The 14,737-nt window shown below is 62.3% G+C and overlaps 2 protein-coding genes across 3 annotated transcripts; one reads left to right on the forward strand and one right to left on the reverse strand.

The window, feature by feature from the left end:
* LOC111149506 (cuticlin-2-like) lies at positions 1 to 779 on the reverse strand. Its single transcript, XM_022506602.1, has 2 exons — positions 653 to 779; positions 1 to 584 (listed from the first exon to the last, which is right to left on the reverse strand). Exons 1-2 carry the CDS (start codon positions 777 to 779, stop codon positions 1 to 3), a joined length of 711 nt encoding a protein of 236 aa, XP_022362310.1.
* LOC111149609 (fatty acid desaturase 3) lies at positions 686 to 14,180 on the forward strand. 2 transcript variants are annotated; one of them, XM_022506766.1, is made up of 12 exons: positions 686 to 998; positions 8,645 to 8,755; positions 9,277 to 9,474; positions 9,824 to 9,925; positions 10,060 to 10,182; positions 10,454 to 10,514; positions 11,030 to 11,106; positions 11,489 to 11,586; positions 11,990 to 12,086; positions 12,194 to 12,273; positions 12,479 to 12,604; positions 13,890 to 14,180. In XM_022506766.1, exons 1-12 carry the CDS (start codon positions 792 to 794, stop codon positions 13,939 to 13,941), a joined length of 1,332 nt encoding a protein of 443 aa, XP_022362474.1. In that variant the 5' UTR covers positions 686 to 791; the 3' UTR covers positions 13,942 to 14,180. The 2 variants fall into 2 exon arrangements, with proteins under 2 accessions (XP_022362474.1, XP_022362475.1); XM_022506767.1 differs by having other exon boundaries at positions 10,060 to 10,169; positions 10,429 to 10,514.
* Positions 14,181 to 14,737: the final 557 nt, after the last annotated feature.

Consider the following 14,737-nt stretch of genomic DNA (forward strand, 5'->3'; position numbering starts at 1 on the left):
CTACGGATTCCGGTGCCCCTGCTCCCCTTCCACATCCCCACCCTGCAGCCCCATCCGCTGAAAGACCACGGCCCCCCGCAGACGGCCCCGCGCCGGGCGGGTTGGAGCGGCCGGTCGCTCAGCCCCGACGGCGGCCTCGCTGCGCAGAGCTGGGGGGCCGGTCGTTTGAAAGCTGTTTACAGTCACCCCGAGGCGACGTTCCCACCTCCGAGCGCTCGGGACTGAACGTTCCAGGACGCGTGGCTGGAAGCCCCGTGTGCGCAGACTGTGGCTCCAAGCCCCGCCGGCGCAGACCTGGGCCCCGAGGGCACGGCCACACAGGTCAAGGGTGTATAAAGTCCCCGTCCCTCTCCGGTGCACCCCGCCCCGCCCGCCGGGAGCCGGGAGTCCGCCGCGGACGGCGCCCCGGGGCAGCGCCGGGCGTGGTGGCCACGGCCCCAGCGGCCGGGGTGGGCCCGCCTGGACACCGCCCTCGCCGGCCCGGAGCGCGGCGCAGCCAATGGAGGCCGAGGCGCCGCGCGGGGATTGGAGCCGGCTCGGGGCGGGCCGGCGGGGCCGGGCGAGGGGAGGAGGCGAGGCGGGCGCTGTCAGCGCGGTTATAAGGGAGGGAAAAGTTCCCTGCGCCGGGAGCCGGGCAGGCGCACGCTCGTACGGCGGCCGCAGCGGCAGGGCGGGGCCGCGGAGGAGCCGGTGGCGGCGGAGAACGCCCCCGGGGCCGCGACGCGCTCCCCTCGGGGTCTCTGGCAGACGTCGCCAAGGTACCGGGGGCCCGAGGGCATTCGCACGCAGCCATGGGCGGCGTCGGGGAGCCGGGCGAGGGGCCCGCGCCTCCGGGGGCGCCGCTGCCCACCTTCCGCTGGGAGCAGATCCGCCAGCACAACCTGCCGGGCGACAAGTGGCTGGTCATCGAGCGTCGCGTCTACGACATCAGCCGCTGGGCACAGCGGCACCCCGGGGGCAGCCGCCTCATTAGCCACCACGGTGCTGAGGATGCCACGGTAAGGAAGCCCACCGCTGGCTGGGTGGAGCCTGCCGCTCGCTAGGGCCTGGTCGTGGGCACTGGGACCCTCTCCACTTGGCGGGGTCTGGCATCCTTTCTGCTCTTCGCTGACCTTTGATCTCCCGTTCTGGGACCCAGAATTGGGATGGACAAGCGAGGGCCCGATGTGGAATAAGGAGGCCACGTCCCCGCATGTAGGACCTGCACACCGGGCCATGGAACAGGGCTGGGCTGGGTGCAGCGGGTATGTGCAGGAGTGAGGGGCTCTCAGAGGTGGGTGTGTCGTGGCCAAGGAGCCCTCCCTGGGCCCTGAGCTTCTCCTCTCGGATCTGGGTCCCCCAGGCCAGGTTCCTTTTGCTGAGTGCCAGATGTAGGGGGGGGCCCCCCCCCCCCCCCCCCCCGCCACCGGACTGCAAGGATGTGCCATCAGAGGCTGGGCACTGGGCAGCAAAGCCTGAGCAGGGCCCAGAGGTCTGTGGCTTTCCTGAGAGCCGCTGTAAACTGCTCTGAGGGGCAGTGACTCACCTCTCCTGGGCTGGCAGCTGCACGTGGGAGAACTTTGCCAGCCAGGCTGGGTGGGCCTCCTCGGGAAGCACGGTCATCCCAGGAATAGGCTGGTCCTGGGGGACCCTGACTTCCCCTTCCCAGCCCATGTCTAGACATGTCTTGCCAAGGAGGGATGTGGCCCAGTCCACTCGGACTGCCTGGCCAGAGTCCAGTGGTAGAACAGCCTGTTGTGGGGAGCCCTCTTTCTCATCAGCCCCTTCCTGGAGTCCAGCAGGCCCCATCCCGAGACGAGGAGTCGAGGCCATGATGCTCTGCCTTGACCATCTAAAATTCTAGGCTGGCCACTCAGGGTACCAGGAATCTTCCAGATATCAGGAGATGAATCCCTAACTGGCAGAACTCTTAAGCAGCAGAAGAAACTGTTCTGTTCCAGGAGGTCAGTGTCCCTGTATACCAGGGCTGCTGGTTTGGACAATCCCCATGGACTCTGTAAGGGAGAAGGTCTCTCTTCCCTATGTCCACCCCAAGAACCTGAGGGTTTAGAGTCAGAAGCCTCCTGGAAGTTGAGAACCTGACAGAAAGCCTTGTCCGTGGGCCAGGTGGTGGCCATGGCATTGAAGGTGACTGGGGGGTGACAAGTGTGTGACCACGCACGGGCCTATATGCGTGTCAGCACTGTACGTGTTTGTGTGCGTGGTCGTACGCGTGTGTGTTTCTGCCGGGGGAGGGGTTGGGATGTTGGCCCCCCCTCAAGTCCACCCCAACCTTGGAGCTGAGGGTCTGGATGGAGGCAGCTGAAAGGAAGGGTGACACAGAGCATTTCTCAATTACTTGTTCCTGCTTGGTGCCCAGGCCGGTGCTGGGGGCCTCCCTCATGGGAACCCCATCAGACAGTTAGCACTCGACCCCGAAACCTCCCTCTGACAGTTTTCGCGTTGGTTTAATCACCAGTAAGTTCCGTTTCCCATTTCCAAAAAGCAATCTCCCATCGGAGACTCAGATTGACCTTGAACCAGGTGTTACTCCTCTGAGTCTCAGTTTCTTCATCTGTAAAGTGGGGAGAGCTGGGCCAGCCAGTGAGCCAGCTGCAGGCAGGACTGTGCCTTCTCAACTTTGTGGCCCTAGGGCTGCCACGTAGTCGCTCCTGGTCGGTATGTGTGGCTGGTAAATGCGAGCACGCCTTGCAGAGCACAGGGCAGGGGACTAGCCGTGGCATAGCCGCCCCTGGGCCACTCGGCCTTGTCTGGCTCTGTCCACGCCTGCGACAGGAAGGAGTGGCATTGAGGCCATCTTAGCTTTCTCGGAGCTCCAAACACCAGGCCGGAGTTGCCAGAAATAACCTGGGCTGTTCGGGCCAAAGAGGTTCTGAGGTGCCTGGTGGGGGGGACCCCAACCTTGGTCTCTGCGGGGCCTACAGCACAGATAACAGATGTGAGCAGCCCAGTGCTGTGTGTGGTCAAGTCCAGGCCCTGGGCACCCCATTCCAGGCCCTGGAGCACAGGTAGGGGTGGGATAGCTGTCCTGCTAGGGCTGTGTTCCCCCGGCCACCTCTCAGTAGCCCCAGCCGCCCCATCAGCTGTTCTCATGTCCAGGCAACAGAAGCCTTCCTGCCAGGAAATTCCCAGAGTTCCTGTGCCATGAAGTCAGCCTGTGGCCATCCTGGGATACAAAGCTGGGTACCCTGGGGAGAGTGATCTGGGCCCCCAGCCAGGTTTGCCTAAGAGTCAGAGGCAGCTTGAGACTAGTGGAACCAGCCATGGAGGGGCAAGACCCGGCTGCTGCTGGTCAGAAGTATACCAGGGCTGGGCACCGAGTACCTACTGTGTGCTGGGCTCCAAGTTCAGCATCTGCTTTATAGATACTCTTTTAACCCTCAGGATTCCCATGTGAGGCAGGTACTCTTAGTGATTTTTCCCACTTTACAGATGGGAAAACTGAGGTTCAAAAAAGGAAAGTGACTTGACATTCAGTGGCAGTGTCTGAGATGTGAATCCGTAGCCCATCCTCTTAACTACATGCTGCCCTGTGACTTAACTGGTTTTTTCCCATTCATTCATTCTTCACTTACTGACTCATTAAACCCACCCGCAGATCCTCAGTGAGCATATCGCAGCCACCAAACTGTGCTCCAACCTCTAAAAATACAGCCACGAACGAAACATCGCAAGGATAAAGTTCCTTGGCAGAGGGTCGAGCTAGAGCAGAGGCTCAGAGGTGGGAAGGTGCTCAAGGAGATCAGCAAGGAAGTCAGCGGGGCTGGAGTGGAGCAGAGGAGAGAGGGGCAGGCAGTGAGGTCCAGAGGTGGTGGGAGCTGGCTCCTACTGGGCGTCTGTGTCCCTGAAAGCAGAACTTTGCTGTATTCTAAGGGGATCTTGGAGGCCAGAGTGGGGAAGCCAGGGCAATCTGAGATACAGTTAAAAGGATCCCTAATGGGGAGGGGAAGGCAGAGCCCTCCAGGAGAAGGGCAGCAGGCTAAGGGAAGAGATAGTGGGGACCTACCTTCTCCCAGCTGAGGTCACTCAGAAGAGGTGGCCAGTCACCTGGGCTCAGAAGGGCAGGCATGGCCAGGGCAGAAGGCAGGAGCTGCTGGGGGCCCAGGAGCACCAGAGTGGGGTGGGTGGTGTGGTATAGGAGTTAGCTTTAGGGGTGTTCGGACAACAACCCATCCAAGGCACGTATGCATGTTGACCCATTTCACGGATGAGGAGACAGGCTGGATGTGGGTGACGTGCAGGGACCTTTTTGCAACCCTCAAAGAGCAGGGCCTGGGTCCTTGGGCTTGGAGAGTGGGGCTTGTGTCTGGGTTGGAGCTGGGGGAAGGTGGGCAGAGGGGAGGCTCTGGGGGGTGGGTTTAGAGGGGGCTGGCCAGGAACGCAGAGGACCTGGCTCCAGAGCCCACACTGCTCCCACCCAGCACGCTGGCCGCCTGCGGGGACTCCGCATGAAGGGTGACCTCCCTGGTCACAGCCTTGGTCATTCTGCAGGGTCCCCACCCACTCAGGCTCCTTCCCAGGGTAGTTGCAGTGCCTGGCTCCTGCCCTGGGGGCGTGCTGGGCAGGAACACAATGCCAACGGAGCGATGCTCGATGCTCGTGGCCCCACCCGCCTGGTGGCCCTCCGCGTTTCTTCCCGAGGGCACGCAAGCATCGTGCTTTCCCATGAAGCGGCTAGGGAGAGCCAGAGCTCCCGGAGGGAGCTGAGGGGCGGTGGCTGAGAAAGGACCACATGTCAGAGGGCCTGGCCCCTTTGGGGCTCTGGGCACTTGTGAAGCCAAGGGTGCTGGGCGGAGCCCTAACGTGGGTGCTGGCCAGTCACTGGGGGCACCAGGAGTGGCTCTCTGGGAGGGTTGGTCCTTGTGCCTGGCTGGCCTGCACGGGTGGGGGTTGCACGGGCCATGTTCAGAGCTGTGTGCCCTTTGGCCTCTGTCTCTATGTGTCCTCGTCTATAAAACAGGGACCCTGGTATTACTTCCCCACTGGCCCCGATGAGGCAGGTGGGGGGGCATGGGAAGGAGCACGCAGCCTGGGCATGAGGGCCTCCTTTATGTTCCCACCAGGGAGAGGAGGGATGGAAGGATTCCTGGGGTATCCCGTCAGGCTTACCCCCCTACCCACCATTGTCATAATTCAACAGAGGCTTAAGTAGGCTGCATGGTCAGACTCAGACCTCCAGCAGCCCTGCTCCATTCCTTCCTGATCTGGAACATTCCCAACCCTTTGGGGAGTGACCAGAAATGCTTGCCTATCCCCACTATGTGTCCATGTTCTCCAGCTTCAGGCTGGCCAGGATTTGAATGTTGGGGTGCACATCACTCCCCTGCCTCACTCCCACAGGCCTGCCCTGGGAGGCCACTAAATCCCAGTGGGCTCAGGAGAAGGGCACATCGGGCCAGTGGGAGGCTTGGCCGGAGCTGGAAGCCAGGCCCTTCTCAGTGCACTTCTACCTGCCCAGATCCGTCCTCCCGGCAACCCCATGAGATGGGCACTGGTGGTTTCTGCTGTACTGTTGAGGAAATACAAAATGGGGAGGGGGGCATGTGATCTTGTTTGTGGCTTCACAGCTCATGACGGCTGGTCCCCAGCAGCCTGGCACGGAACCCCCCACTCCTGCCCGTTGGCCGACTGCTACCGGGGGCTCACGAGGAGCTGTGGGGGCAGGGCAGGAGCTCGGAGAGCATGGATATCACAGATCTACTTGGGCTGGAATCCCCACTGGGCCATGATGGACTCTGGCCTGGGCGGGGGTCCCTACCACTCTGAGCCTCTGTTCCAGTAAAATGGTTCTTATCCCTGCCTTGTGGACTCTTGTCCACTTACTCACACCTGCTATCCAACGCCTGCTCTGCCAGTGGGGGGAGGATCCTAGGATGTTTCCCCAGGGCACAGGGGTGGAGGAGGGTGCCCTGAAACTCAGGCAATACAGCCCAAGAAGCGCCAGGAGCCCCCTCCTGTGCCCCACAGTCCAGCCTCCAAGCAGCCAGGTCCTTGGCTCTGTGGGATGGTGGCCAGCTTCGTGGTGAGAGCCACTCTCCACCTCACTGCCCCGCACAGGAGACCCCTGCCTCCCCCCACCCCCACCCAGGAGTGGCCACCCTGGGGCTACTGTTGAGTGGCCCCAAGCACAGTTTTGCATTCTGATCCAATCAGAATCCAATCTCCATCAGATGGAGCTGTGTGACCTTTGTAAGTGGCTTGACCTCTCTGAGTCTTCTGCCCAGCCCCTGGGTCCTTAAGCAGTGGCCCAGAGAGGGTCTGCTCACATGGCCCCCCGCATGTGTTCCAGCAAAAGCTGTCTGCTGGTGCATCAGGCTTTGGCCCAAGGCCAGCGACCCACCTTGTTGGGACTGAGCACAAGAGCAGCTCGGGGCACCTGGGCGGCTCAGTCTGTTGGGTGTCCGACTCTTGGTTTCAGCTCAGGCTGTGATCTGATATTTGTGGGATCGAGCCCTGCATTGCGCTCCACACTGTGTGGCGTCGGCTTCAGATTCTTTCTCCTCACCCCATCTCAAATAAATAAATAAAATCTTAGGGAAAAAAAAAAAAAAAGTACAGGCTCAGTGGTGCCCACCTGCTTCCCACGGACCAGCCACCACTCTGCCCATTCTGTCCCCCGTCAGCTGGACCCTTGTCTGTGGGCTGTGGGATTTTCTCACCGGCTCTTGGGGCCTAACCAGCCCCTGTCATGCCAGGGAATAGATCAGGCTGGAAGTCCCTCTGGTGGCCCTTGCCCCCAGCGCATCCCCAAGCCTGGCCTGGGTGAATCAGGACCCAGGGACGGCATCAGGAGGGAGCTCCTATGGCTCCTCAGGAGGTCTAGGGGTCTGGTGGGCACCAGGGTGACCCCAGAACACAAGATGGGGGAGAAGAAGGGGCTGGAAGAGGAGTGAAGAAATCCTGGGGCCGCAACCATGTGCAGCCGGGGGAGTTTCAGAGGAAGCAAGAGGGACTCAGAGTCCGCGCTCATCCGCCTAGGAAAGGAAGGGAATTCCACCACCTGCTCCAACAGGGATGAAGCTGGAGGACCTGATGCTGAGTGACAGGTCAGCCACAAGAGGACAGATAAATATGTTTGATCCCTCTTATCAGAGGTCCCTCGAGTAGTCGAATTCATAGGCCGCAGAGTGGTGGCTGCCGGGGTCTGGGGGGCGGGGGGAGTCCGCGTTTCATGGGGGCGGAGATGAGAAGGTGGTGGAAGTAGACGCTGGCGATGGTGGCTCAGCTGGGTGAGTGCGCCTCATGCCACTGAAACACGCACTTAAAAAGGGTTGAAAGAGTAAATTAAGAAAACAAGTTAATGCTCTGAGTCCAGAGCCTGAAAGGCGCTGGAGTCTTGCCCTCTTTTGCCTGGTCCCCGCAGGAGGGTAGACTTGCTCAAGGTCACAGTGAGTGGGGTCAGCTGAGCCCCAGAGCTGTCTACTCCCTGCAGCTCCCCAGGAGGCCCCGGGGCCAGGCAGCTTCCTGTGGGGCCAGTCTCCCCTCTACCTCCTCCCTCCGAAGTCAAGATCATCCCGGAGAGCGGGGAGGTCTACGCTATACAGCTCTCTCCCTGCTTAGGAGCTCAGGGAAGGGCCCCAAGTCATATTCCCCAGGACCTAGGTTATTCCAGAAGCTGGACCCACCCCCATCCCCCAGAGGTCTCTAAGTTTCCCCAGGCCAGCAAGCAAGCATTCAACAGGAAAAGGGACCCTGGGGTGGATCCTGCAGGTGTGGCTTCTAAGTGGGGGCTGGAGGGGCCTGAAGTGTTTCCTCCCCGCAGGACTGTGCGCGGGATGTCCAGTAGCAAGTAGAGGGGCCCAGCCTTCCGTTTGAACGTCCCCCAGAAGCTGGAAGGCTTGTTAGCAAGAGAACAATGGGAGGCCCCGTTCTCAGCCTTCTTCAGAGCTGTTTCCTTTGGCAGCCAGCAGGCCCCTGTCCCAGGCGCCGCGGGGACAGCCCCTCACCCCCGTTGGGGCAAGCAGGTGGCGAGGGCTAGTTCCTTCAGAGATAGCCTCTGCGAGTTCAAGGGTGAAAATCTCATGAAGAGCTGGGAGCAAGGACAAGCCCGTTGTTGCACCAGGACTCGATCGGCAAGACTAAGGGAGCCCAGTTGTACAGTCTGGTTTGCTCACGTTTCAGAGGCCCCTGGGCCGGCTTCCCCACTGGTCCCAGTCCCAACGCTTTGTTGCTCTGGCCTCTGACCCTTGTTGGATTGCCTCCTGCCCCATCCCCATCCCCAGCGGTTTCAGAGAGCCATGGGAATATGTGATATTTATTTGATTTGCTTTAAAAAAAAATATTTTTTCCTTCTGCTTTTAAAATCAAATGAGCTTAACCATTTGAGTGTCTTCCTTGCAAACCTAAGAACTCAGTCTGTGTGGCCCTTGCCTGATTTTTGGTGAGCCCCCCCCCTCCCCGCCACTGCTCCCCGTGCTGGGGAAAGCAGCTACGGCCTGGCTTCCAGCGGGACACCCAGGTTCTGGGGAGGACTCGGCCAGGCCAGTGGGCAAGGCTGACCCATTTGGCCCTGTTTATGTGACCGCCAGCTGCCTCTCCATCCGCAGAGCCCTGCCTTTCCATCCTAGGTCCTCCCACCCTATGCCGCCCCCTGGGGGCCACTGCAGCCGGCTGGCTGTCCCCCTGACTGTTGGCTCTCCTTCAGGATGCCTTCCGCGCCTTCCACCAGGACCTCAATTTTGTGCGCAAGTTCCTGCAGCCCCTGTTGATTGGAGAGCTGGCCCCAGAGGAGCCCAGCCAGGATGGACCCCAGGACGTGAGCGGGGCCCTGGTGGAGGCCAAGCCGCCAACAGGGAGCTAAGGGGGTGGGGGCATTGCCAGTAGCAGCTCCGTCCACATTCCTCCCAGGGGCCCTGGGGGGGCCAAGGCTGGGTTGGTCATCCCTCCCTGGGCAGGTAGCTGGAGGTGGAGGTGGAGGGACGCCTGTAGGAGCCCGGGGTTGTGGGGCTGGCTGGGCTGTAGCATCTGCTGTGTTTCCTGCTCTGGGCCCAGTATCCCCATCTACACTGAGGGTTTGGACGCACTGGGCTTTAACGGTCTTCCCTGCTCTGGCTTTCTCTGCTTCTCATGTGCCCCACACCTTTTGTGGGGCCAGCCTTTGCCACCAGCTGCCTCCCCAGCTCAGACCCCGGGCTGGTGCTATCTCCCCTCCGTCCCTTCGGCTGCACCCCATGGGCCTGGCCCTGGGACTGGCTATGGCATGGGTCGCTGTGGGGGGACTCCCAGAGATCACTGGGGCCTCGCTTCTGTAGCCCACCAGCCCTCCCACCGTGGCAGGCCCAGCTGGTGGAGGACTTCCGCGCCCTACGCCAGGCGGCCGAGGACATGGAGCTGTTTGAGGCCAAGCCCGCCTTCTTCGCTCTCCTGCTGGGCCACATCCTGGCCATGGAGGTGCTCGCTTGGCTTGTCGTCTACCTCTTCGGCCCGGGCTGGGTGCCCAGCACCCTTGCCGCCCTTGTCCTGGCCACCTCCCAGGTGACTCCAGCGCTGTCTTGCCGCCGCCCAAGCTATCTAGTAGATACAGGGCCTGGCACCCGAGGGCACTCTGGATGTATTTGCTGAGTGAATACATGAATGAATGAGCCGCAGAGTCCCCAAGAGGCATGTATCTCTAGGTCAACCTGCGTGTTAAACGAGCTCGGTGAGAGACTTCCAAGTCCCCAGGCCTCCTGACACTCAGCTGTCCTCATCTGTCAAAAAGAGGAAGATGGCCCACAGGGTCTTAAAATGCAGCAATAACTGTGGGGGTGCCCTGGGAGCTGGGAGGGAACCCTGGGGTGTCCAATCTTGGGTCACTGGCTCCTGACCCTGCCTCGGTCCCCAGGCTCAGTGCTGGTGTCTGCAGCATGACCTGGGCCATACCTCGGTCTTCAGGAAGTCCCAGTGGAACCACGTGGCCCAGCAGTTTGTGATGGGGCAGCTGAAGGTGAGGGTGGGGGCAGGCGGTGGGGAGCCAGGGGCAGAGCTGGGGGTGTCTCCCCTGGTCTGCCCGAGTGTGTAGGCGGGGGGTGGTGCGCCCGGCCTCGCCCCGGCCCTGAGTGCTCCCCTCATCCCCTACAGGGCTTCTCGGCCCACTGGTGGAACTTCCGCCACTTCCAGCACCATGCCAAGCCCAACATCTTCCACAAAGACCCAGATGTGACCGTGGCGCCCGTCTTCCTCCTGGGGGAGTCGTCCGTTGAGGTGCATGGGGAGAATATGGACTCACCCTGCTGGCCCTGCAGCTTGGTGGTGGTGGGTGGAGGCAGAGGGACTATGGCCACTGAGTCCCTTGTTGTGTGGCCCAGGCCTGGCCCCTGACCAAGCCCCCCCCCCCAATCCAGGCTGAGCCACTGCTCAAGGGGCCCCCCCTTCCCCACTTGCCAGCCTGCCAGGGATGGGGGGATGGGCCCAATGGCTGGAACCTAGGGCTGCCTTGGCCCCAGCCAGCCCCCAGCCTGTGCTGTCTCCGCAGTACGGCAAGAAGAAGCGCCGATACCTGCCCTACCATCGCCAGCACCTGTACTTCTTCCTGAGTGAGTGGGCGTGCATTGGCCCTGAGATGGGGGCACATCAGGGCCGGGCCTGCCGACCCTTTCGACAGCTTCCGCCATCTCCCAGGGCAGGGGCCCACTTGTTAAAGCCACCCTCCTACGGCCCCTACTGGCCTCTCCTGCCCCAGTCCTCCCTCTCCCTTCAACTCCCCCATCCCCTCAACCCCCCCACCCCACCTGCAGCCAGGGCTGCCTCTCCCCCGCCAGCAGCAGCCTCGGCCTGGGTGTTCAGAGTTCCTTCCTGCACTCGCAGCACAGGGCTCCGGAGCCCTAGAGCACGGGGCAGTCGGTGGGGAGGCCCGCTTGAGGCTGGGAACCTGGCCCTGGCCTGCAGAAGACTCGTGGGTGACCTGGGGTTGGGTACCCACCTGGAGGGGACCGGCACTCGGTAGCATAGGCGTTCCCGGGGTAACAGCACCTCGCTCCCCTACTCCCTCGGCCTCTCCTGCTTGGCAGCCCAGCCCTGTTCCTCCTGACCCCCCTGTTCCCCCTTGCAGTCGGCCCACCGCTGCTCACCCTGGTGAACTTCGAGGTGGAAAATCTGGCCTACATGCTGGTGTGCATGCAGTGGACGGTGAGCGGGGGCGGTGGGGGGGCAGAGGGGGCTCGGCGCGGGTCTCCCAGGGAAGCCGGTGGTGGTGATGGAGGCGGGGCACGAGGTGTGCACATGCAAGTGTGCACAGGACGTGCTGGGGGTCTGTCCGGGTCAGGGTGCCCTACCTGGAAGCGGGGACCCCCTGGGCCGACTCTGCCAGGTCTGTGTCTCCCAGGGAGGAGTCCCCCCATGACACCTTCTCCTCCAGAGTTAGCCCCACAAGGCTGGCAGGGCCAGGACCCTGGCCCTCTACTTTGCTGGGAAAACCTTGCTGAGGCACAGCCAGCAGTAGGGGTGGGTGACCCCAGCTCCCACTCCCGGCTGCCTCAGGGCCTCTGTGCTCCTCTCCCCTCTTCTGCAGGACTTGCTGTGGGCCGCCAGCTTCTACTCCCGCTTCTTCCTGTGCTACGCCCCCTTCTACGGCCTCCCTGGGGCCCTGCTCCTCTTCGTTGCTGTCAGGTATGGCCAGACTTGGGAGGGCCGGGAGTTGGAGAGGCCACACGCAGGCGGCAGGGGACGCTGGCCACAGCCCTCCGCACTCAGAGCCTCCCTGTCCCCATCTGCAGTATGGGGACAGTATGGGGCTGCCTGCCTGGGGTGGCTGAGGAGCACGAGTGGCAGGGTCCCGGGGCGGCGGGTCTGGGGCAGTGGCCCGGCTTACAAGCGGCCCCATGGATGACCATCCTTGTGAGCTGGGCTGCTCCGGGCTCCGCCGAGCCATGGCCCCTGCTTTGCTCAACTTCCTCAGACACCGGTGGGGGAGGGGTTACAGCAGTCCCGGTGCACAGATGAGGATGCTGAGGCCTAGGCCTGATCTAAGCGGTGAGCTAGACATGGGCAGTGCCTGAGCCTCCCCTCTCAGGGTCCTGGAGAGCCACTGGTTCGTGTGGATCACACAGATGAACCACATCCCCAAGGAGATTGGCCACGAGAAGCACCGGGACTGGGCCAGCTCTCAGGTAGGCTGCAGGGGTGTGACCTGGCCGGGGCCCCCTAGCCTCTGGTGGGGATCCCAGGGCAGGGCCCTGTGCCCACCTCTCACTTGTGCCCCACCTGTTTCTGGCAGCTGGCGGCTACCTGCAACGTGGAGCCCTCGCTCTTCATTGACTGGTTCAGCGGCCACCTCAACTTCCAGATCGAGCACCAGTGAGTGGGGCCCTGGAGGCCCCACGGGGGTGGGAGTGAGTCCTGAGCCCGGGGGGCTGGCCAGGGGCCCCTGTGTCCAGTCTTTCCCTGGGGAGACCAAGACATAAGCCCTGGACTCCCTGGGGGCCTGGGAGGGGATGGGTGGGGTGGGGGGCTCTCTCTGGCACCCCCCACTTGACGTGCCAACCCACGCTCTCCCCACCAGCCTCTTCCCCACTATGCCGAGGCACAACTACCGCAGGGTGGCCCCGCTGGTCAAGGCACTGTGTGCCAAGCACGGCCTCAACTACGAGGTGAAGCCCTTCCTGACCGCCCTGGTGGACATCATTGGGTAAGGGCCCCCCATGCACGGCAGCTCCCCTGGGGCGCCTTCCTGGACACCTGGCTCTCAGAGCCCACACGGGTCCCTCTTCAAGAGCTGGCACTCGAGGCTTTTCCGATCAGCCTCTCTGTCCTCAGCCTGTGCCCTCCCTCCCTTCCCGGGGCTCTCTCACACCGCCGGGTTTAGGGGGCACCTGTCATGGGCCCAGGCCCTGTCCTGCATCCCTATCTCTGAGCAGAACAGGCTGAGATTCCCAGCCTTCCTGGAGCTGACGTCCTAGTAGGGGACACAGGAAGCAGTTAAAATAAGTAAAGTACAGAGGATGTGGGAAGAGAAGATATGCTTTGGCAAAACAAAACCATAAAACCTAAGAATGGGGATGGGTGAGGGGACGGGAGTGCCAGGTAGGACTTGCGGGTTTCTGATAGGGTGACAGGGAGGGTGGTATTGAGAAGCAGCCATGTGAGCAGGGACCGGGAGGAGGGGGGAGGGCTAGGGCTGGCCGTGGGGACACGTGTGACGGGGGAGACTATCTGGGGCAAGGGAACAGCCGTGCCAAGGCCGTGAGGCAAGAGTGAGCCGACGTGAGTGGAGGAGGGACACACGGGACTGGGGTTCTGGAGAGATGCCCTGACCGGGGCTCGATTCGAAGCAGAAAGAGCAGAGTTTCCTGTAGCTGTCCAGGCGAGGGATGGGGTAGTTGGCCCCGCAGGTCGCCTTGGCCGTGGGGAACCGTGGTCAGATTCCGCAGCCAGAGCTCTGCCACCTCTGTGCTCCGCCACACGCTGTTCCCTGGACTCCGAGGCCCTTGCTTCCATACTGGGGTTGGACCTCCTGCGGCTTCTCCTGCACGACCCTTCCCGGCTCCCCGGCTCTGAGCGCCTGCCCCGGGCACAGAGATTCCCTGCGAGTTGTTGCTGCTTCTGGCTGCTCTGGCGGCATCAGGCTCTGGGTGGGGAGGGCGGGCGGCAGGCTCCTTGCCTTACAAATGGGTCCCAGGATCGCAGGGCCCAGCAGAAGGTGACAAAAGAGAGAGTGGGGGGAACGAGGGATGGGCCCGTGCTGACTGCGGTCTGGACCTGGCCTTGGTGCCCCGTCTGCTCCCAGGCAACATCTAGATGCTGCTCCAGGGAATGAGTGGAGCTTCCTCTCCCGGTTACCTGGCTGCCCCACCCCCACCCCAGCGGCCTGTCCCAGAGGAATGGGGACAAGTCCATTCGCTCACCCTCACTGTCCTGGGGGCTGGGGGTAGTATCTTGCAGTCAACAGCACCCCCCCCATCGCTGTCTCCTAGGTCACTGAAGAAGTCTGGCGACGTCTGGCTGGAAGCCTACCTCCACCAGTGAGGGCAGCACCCCGGGCCCCGGCGGCCACCAAGCTGGCCCAGGCAGCCTTGACACGTCCGCCCCCCTCCCCACCTGGCCTAGGGGGCCCTGCCCACCCTTCTGGATCTGCTGTCCTCACCTTAGCCCCCTCACCTGTGTGCTTGGCAGCCCTAAGGCCATGGCTCTTGGCCAAACAGGACCAGGGCTAGGGGGATGGTACATAAAGCCACACAGCATGGCATGTTTTCCTAGAGCAAAAATTTAGGGAAAACTGTTATTTTTATATAAAAACAAACCCAGATACATGATGGAGTATTGACTCTATAAGGCTCTTGGGGCTGGAGTTTGCCCCAGACTTCCTAAGAGGCGTCGGGCCCTTGGACCATCGGGGTGCTGGGAGATGGCAATCTGGGGGTGCCGGTGAATGGTGGCTTTCAGAGGTCCCCTCTGCCAGGGGTTGGGGAGCTAGCTACCCCAGGCTCAGCTCTCTCTGTGGGCCTGGGCCCTCCCTTCCTGTTCTTTGCCCACTCACCAGCAACCTCTGGCAGTCACGTTGGGCTCCCCTCACTTGACTCCTCTGCACAGGGGGTCTGCACAGGGGGTCTGCACAGTGGGACCGGGGCCTGTCCAGCAGACCAGGGCTCAGGGCGGAAGGCCATGTTCAAGGCACCCCCTGAGCACAGGAAGGGGGAGCCAGCATGGCCCAGACGTGCACTGGCCTCCTCCCGCAGCCTCCTTGTTGAAGGGTCTCCTAGGACCACCCACTGGCCCCACACTTGGCATCCGGCTGGTGGGGAGCAGCCTGACTGCACTCAGT

The sequence above is a fragment of the Enhydra lutris genome, unplaced genomic scaffold (assembly GCF_002288905.1).
Source record: "Enhydra lutris kenyoni isolate GAN:26980312 unplaced genomic scaffold, ASM228890v2 scaffoldscaffold22, whole genome shotgun sequence".
NCBI lineage: Eukaryota > Metazoa > Chordata > Mammalia > Carnivora > Mustelidae > Enhydra > Enhydra lutris.

What these genes read in the sequence shown, in the direction of transcription:
- LOC111149506 (XM_022506602.1), bottom strand. Translation starts at nt 779, where the DNA reads ATGCCCTCGGGCCCCCGGTACCTTGGCGACGTCTGCCAGAGACCCCGA. An exon ending in GCCCTGCCGCTGCGGCCGCC is followed by an intron (nt 585 to 652) that starts GTACGAGCGTGC and finishes CCGCGCTGACAG; the next exon opens with CGCCCGCCTCGCCTCCTCCC.
- LOC111149609 (XM_022506767.1), top strand. Translation starts at nt 792, where the DNA reads ATGGGCGGCGTCGGGGAGCCGGGCGAGGGGCCCGCGCCTCCGGGGGCG. An exon ending in GCCAGGATGGACCCCAGGAC is followed by an intron (nt 8,756 to 9,276) that starts GTGAGCGGGGCC and finishes CCACCGTGGCAG; the next exon opens with GCCCAGCTGGTGGAGGACTT. An exon ending in GCCCTGGTGGACATCATTGG is followed by an intron (nt 12,605 to 13,889) that starts GTAAGGGCCCCC and finishes GCTGTCTCCTAG; the next exon opens with GTCACTGAAGAAGTCTGGCG.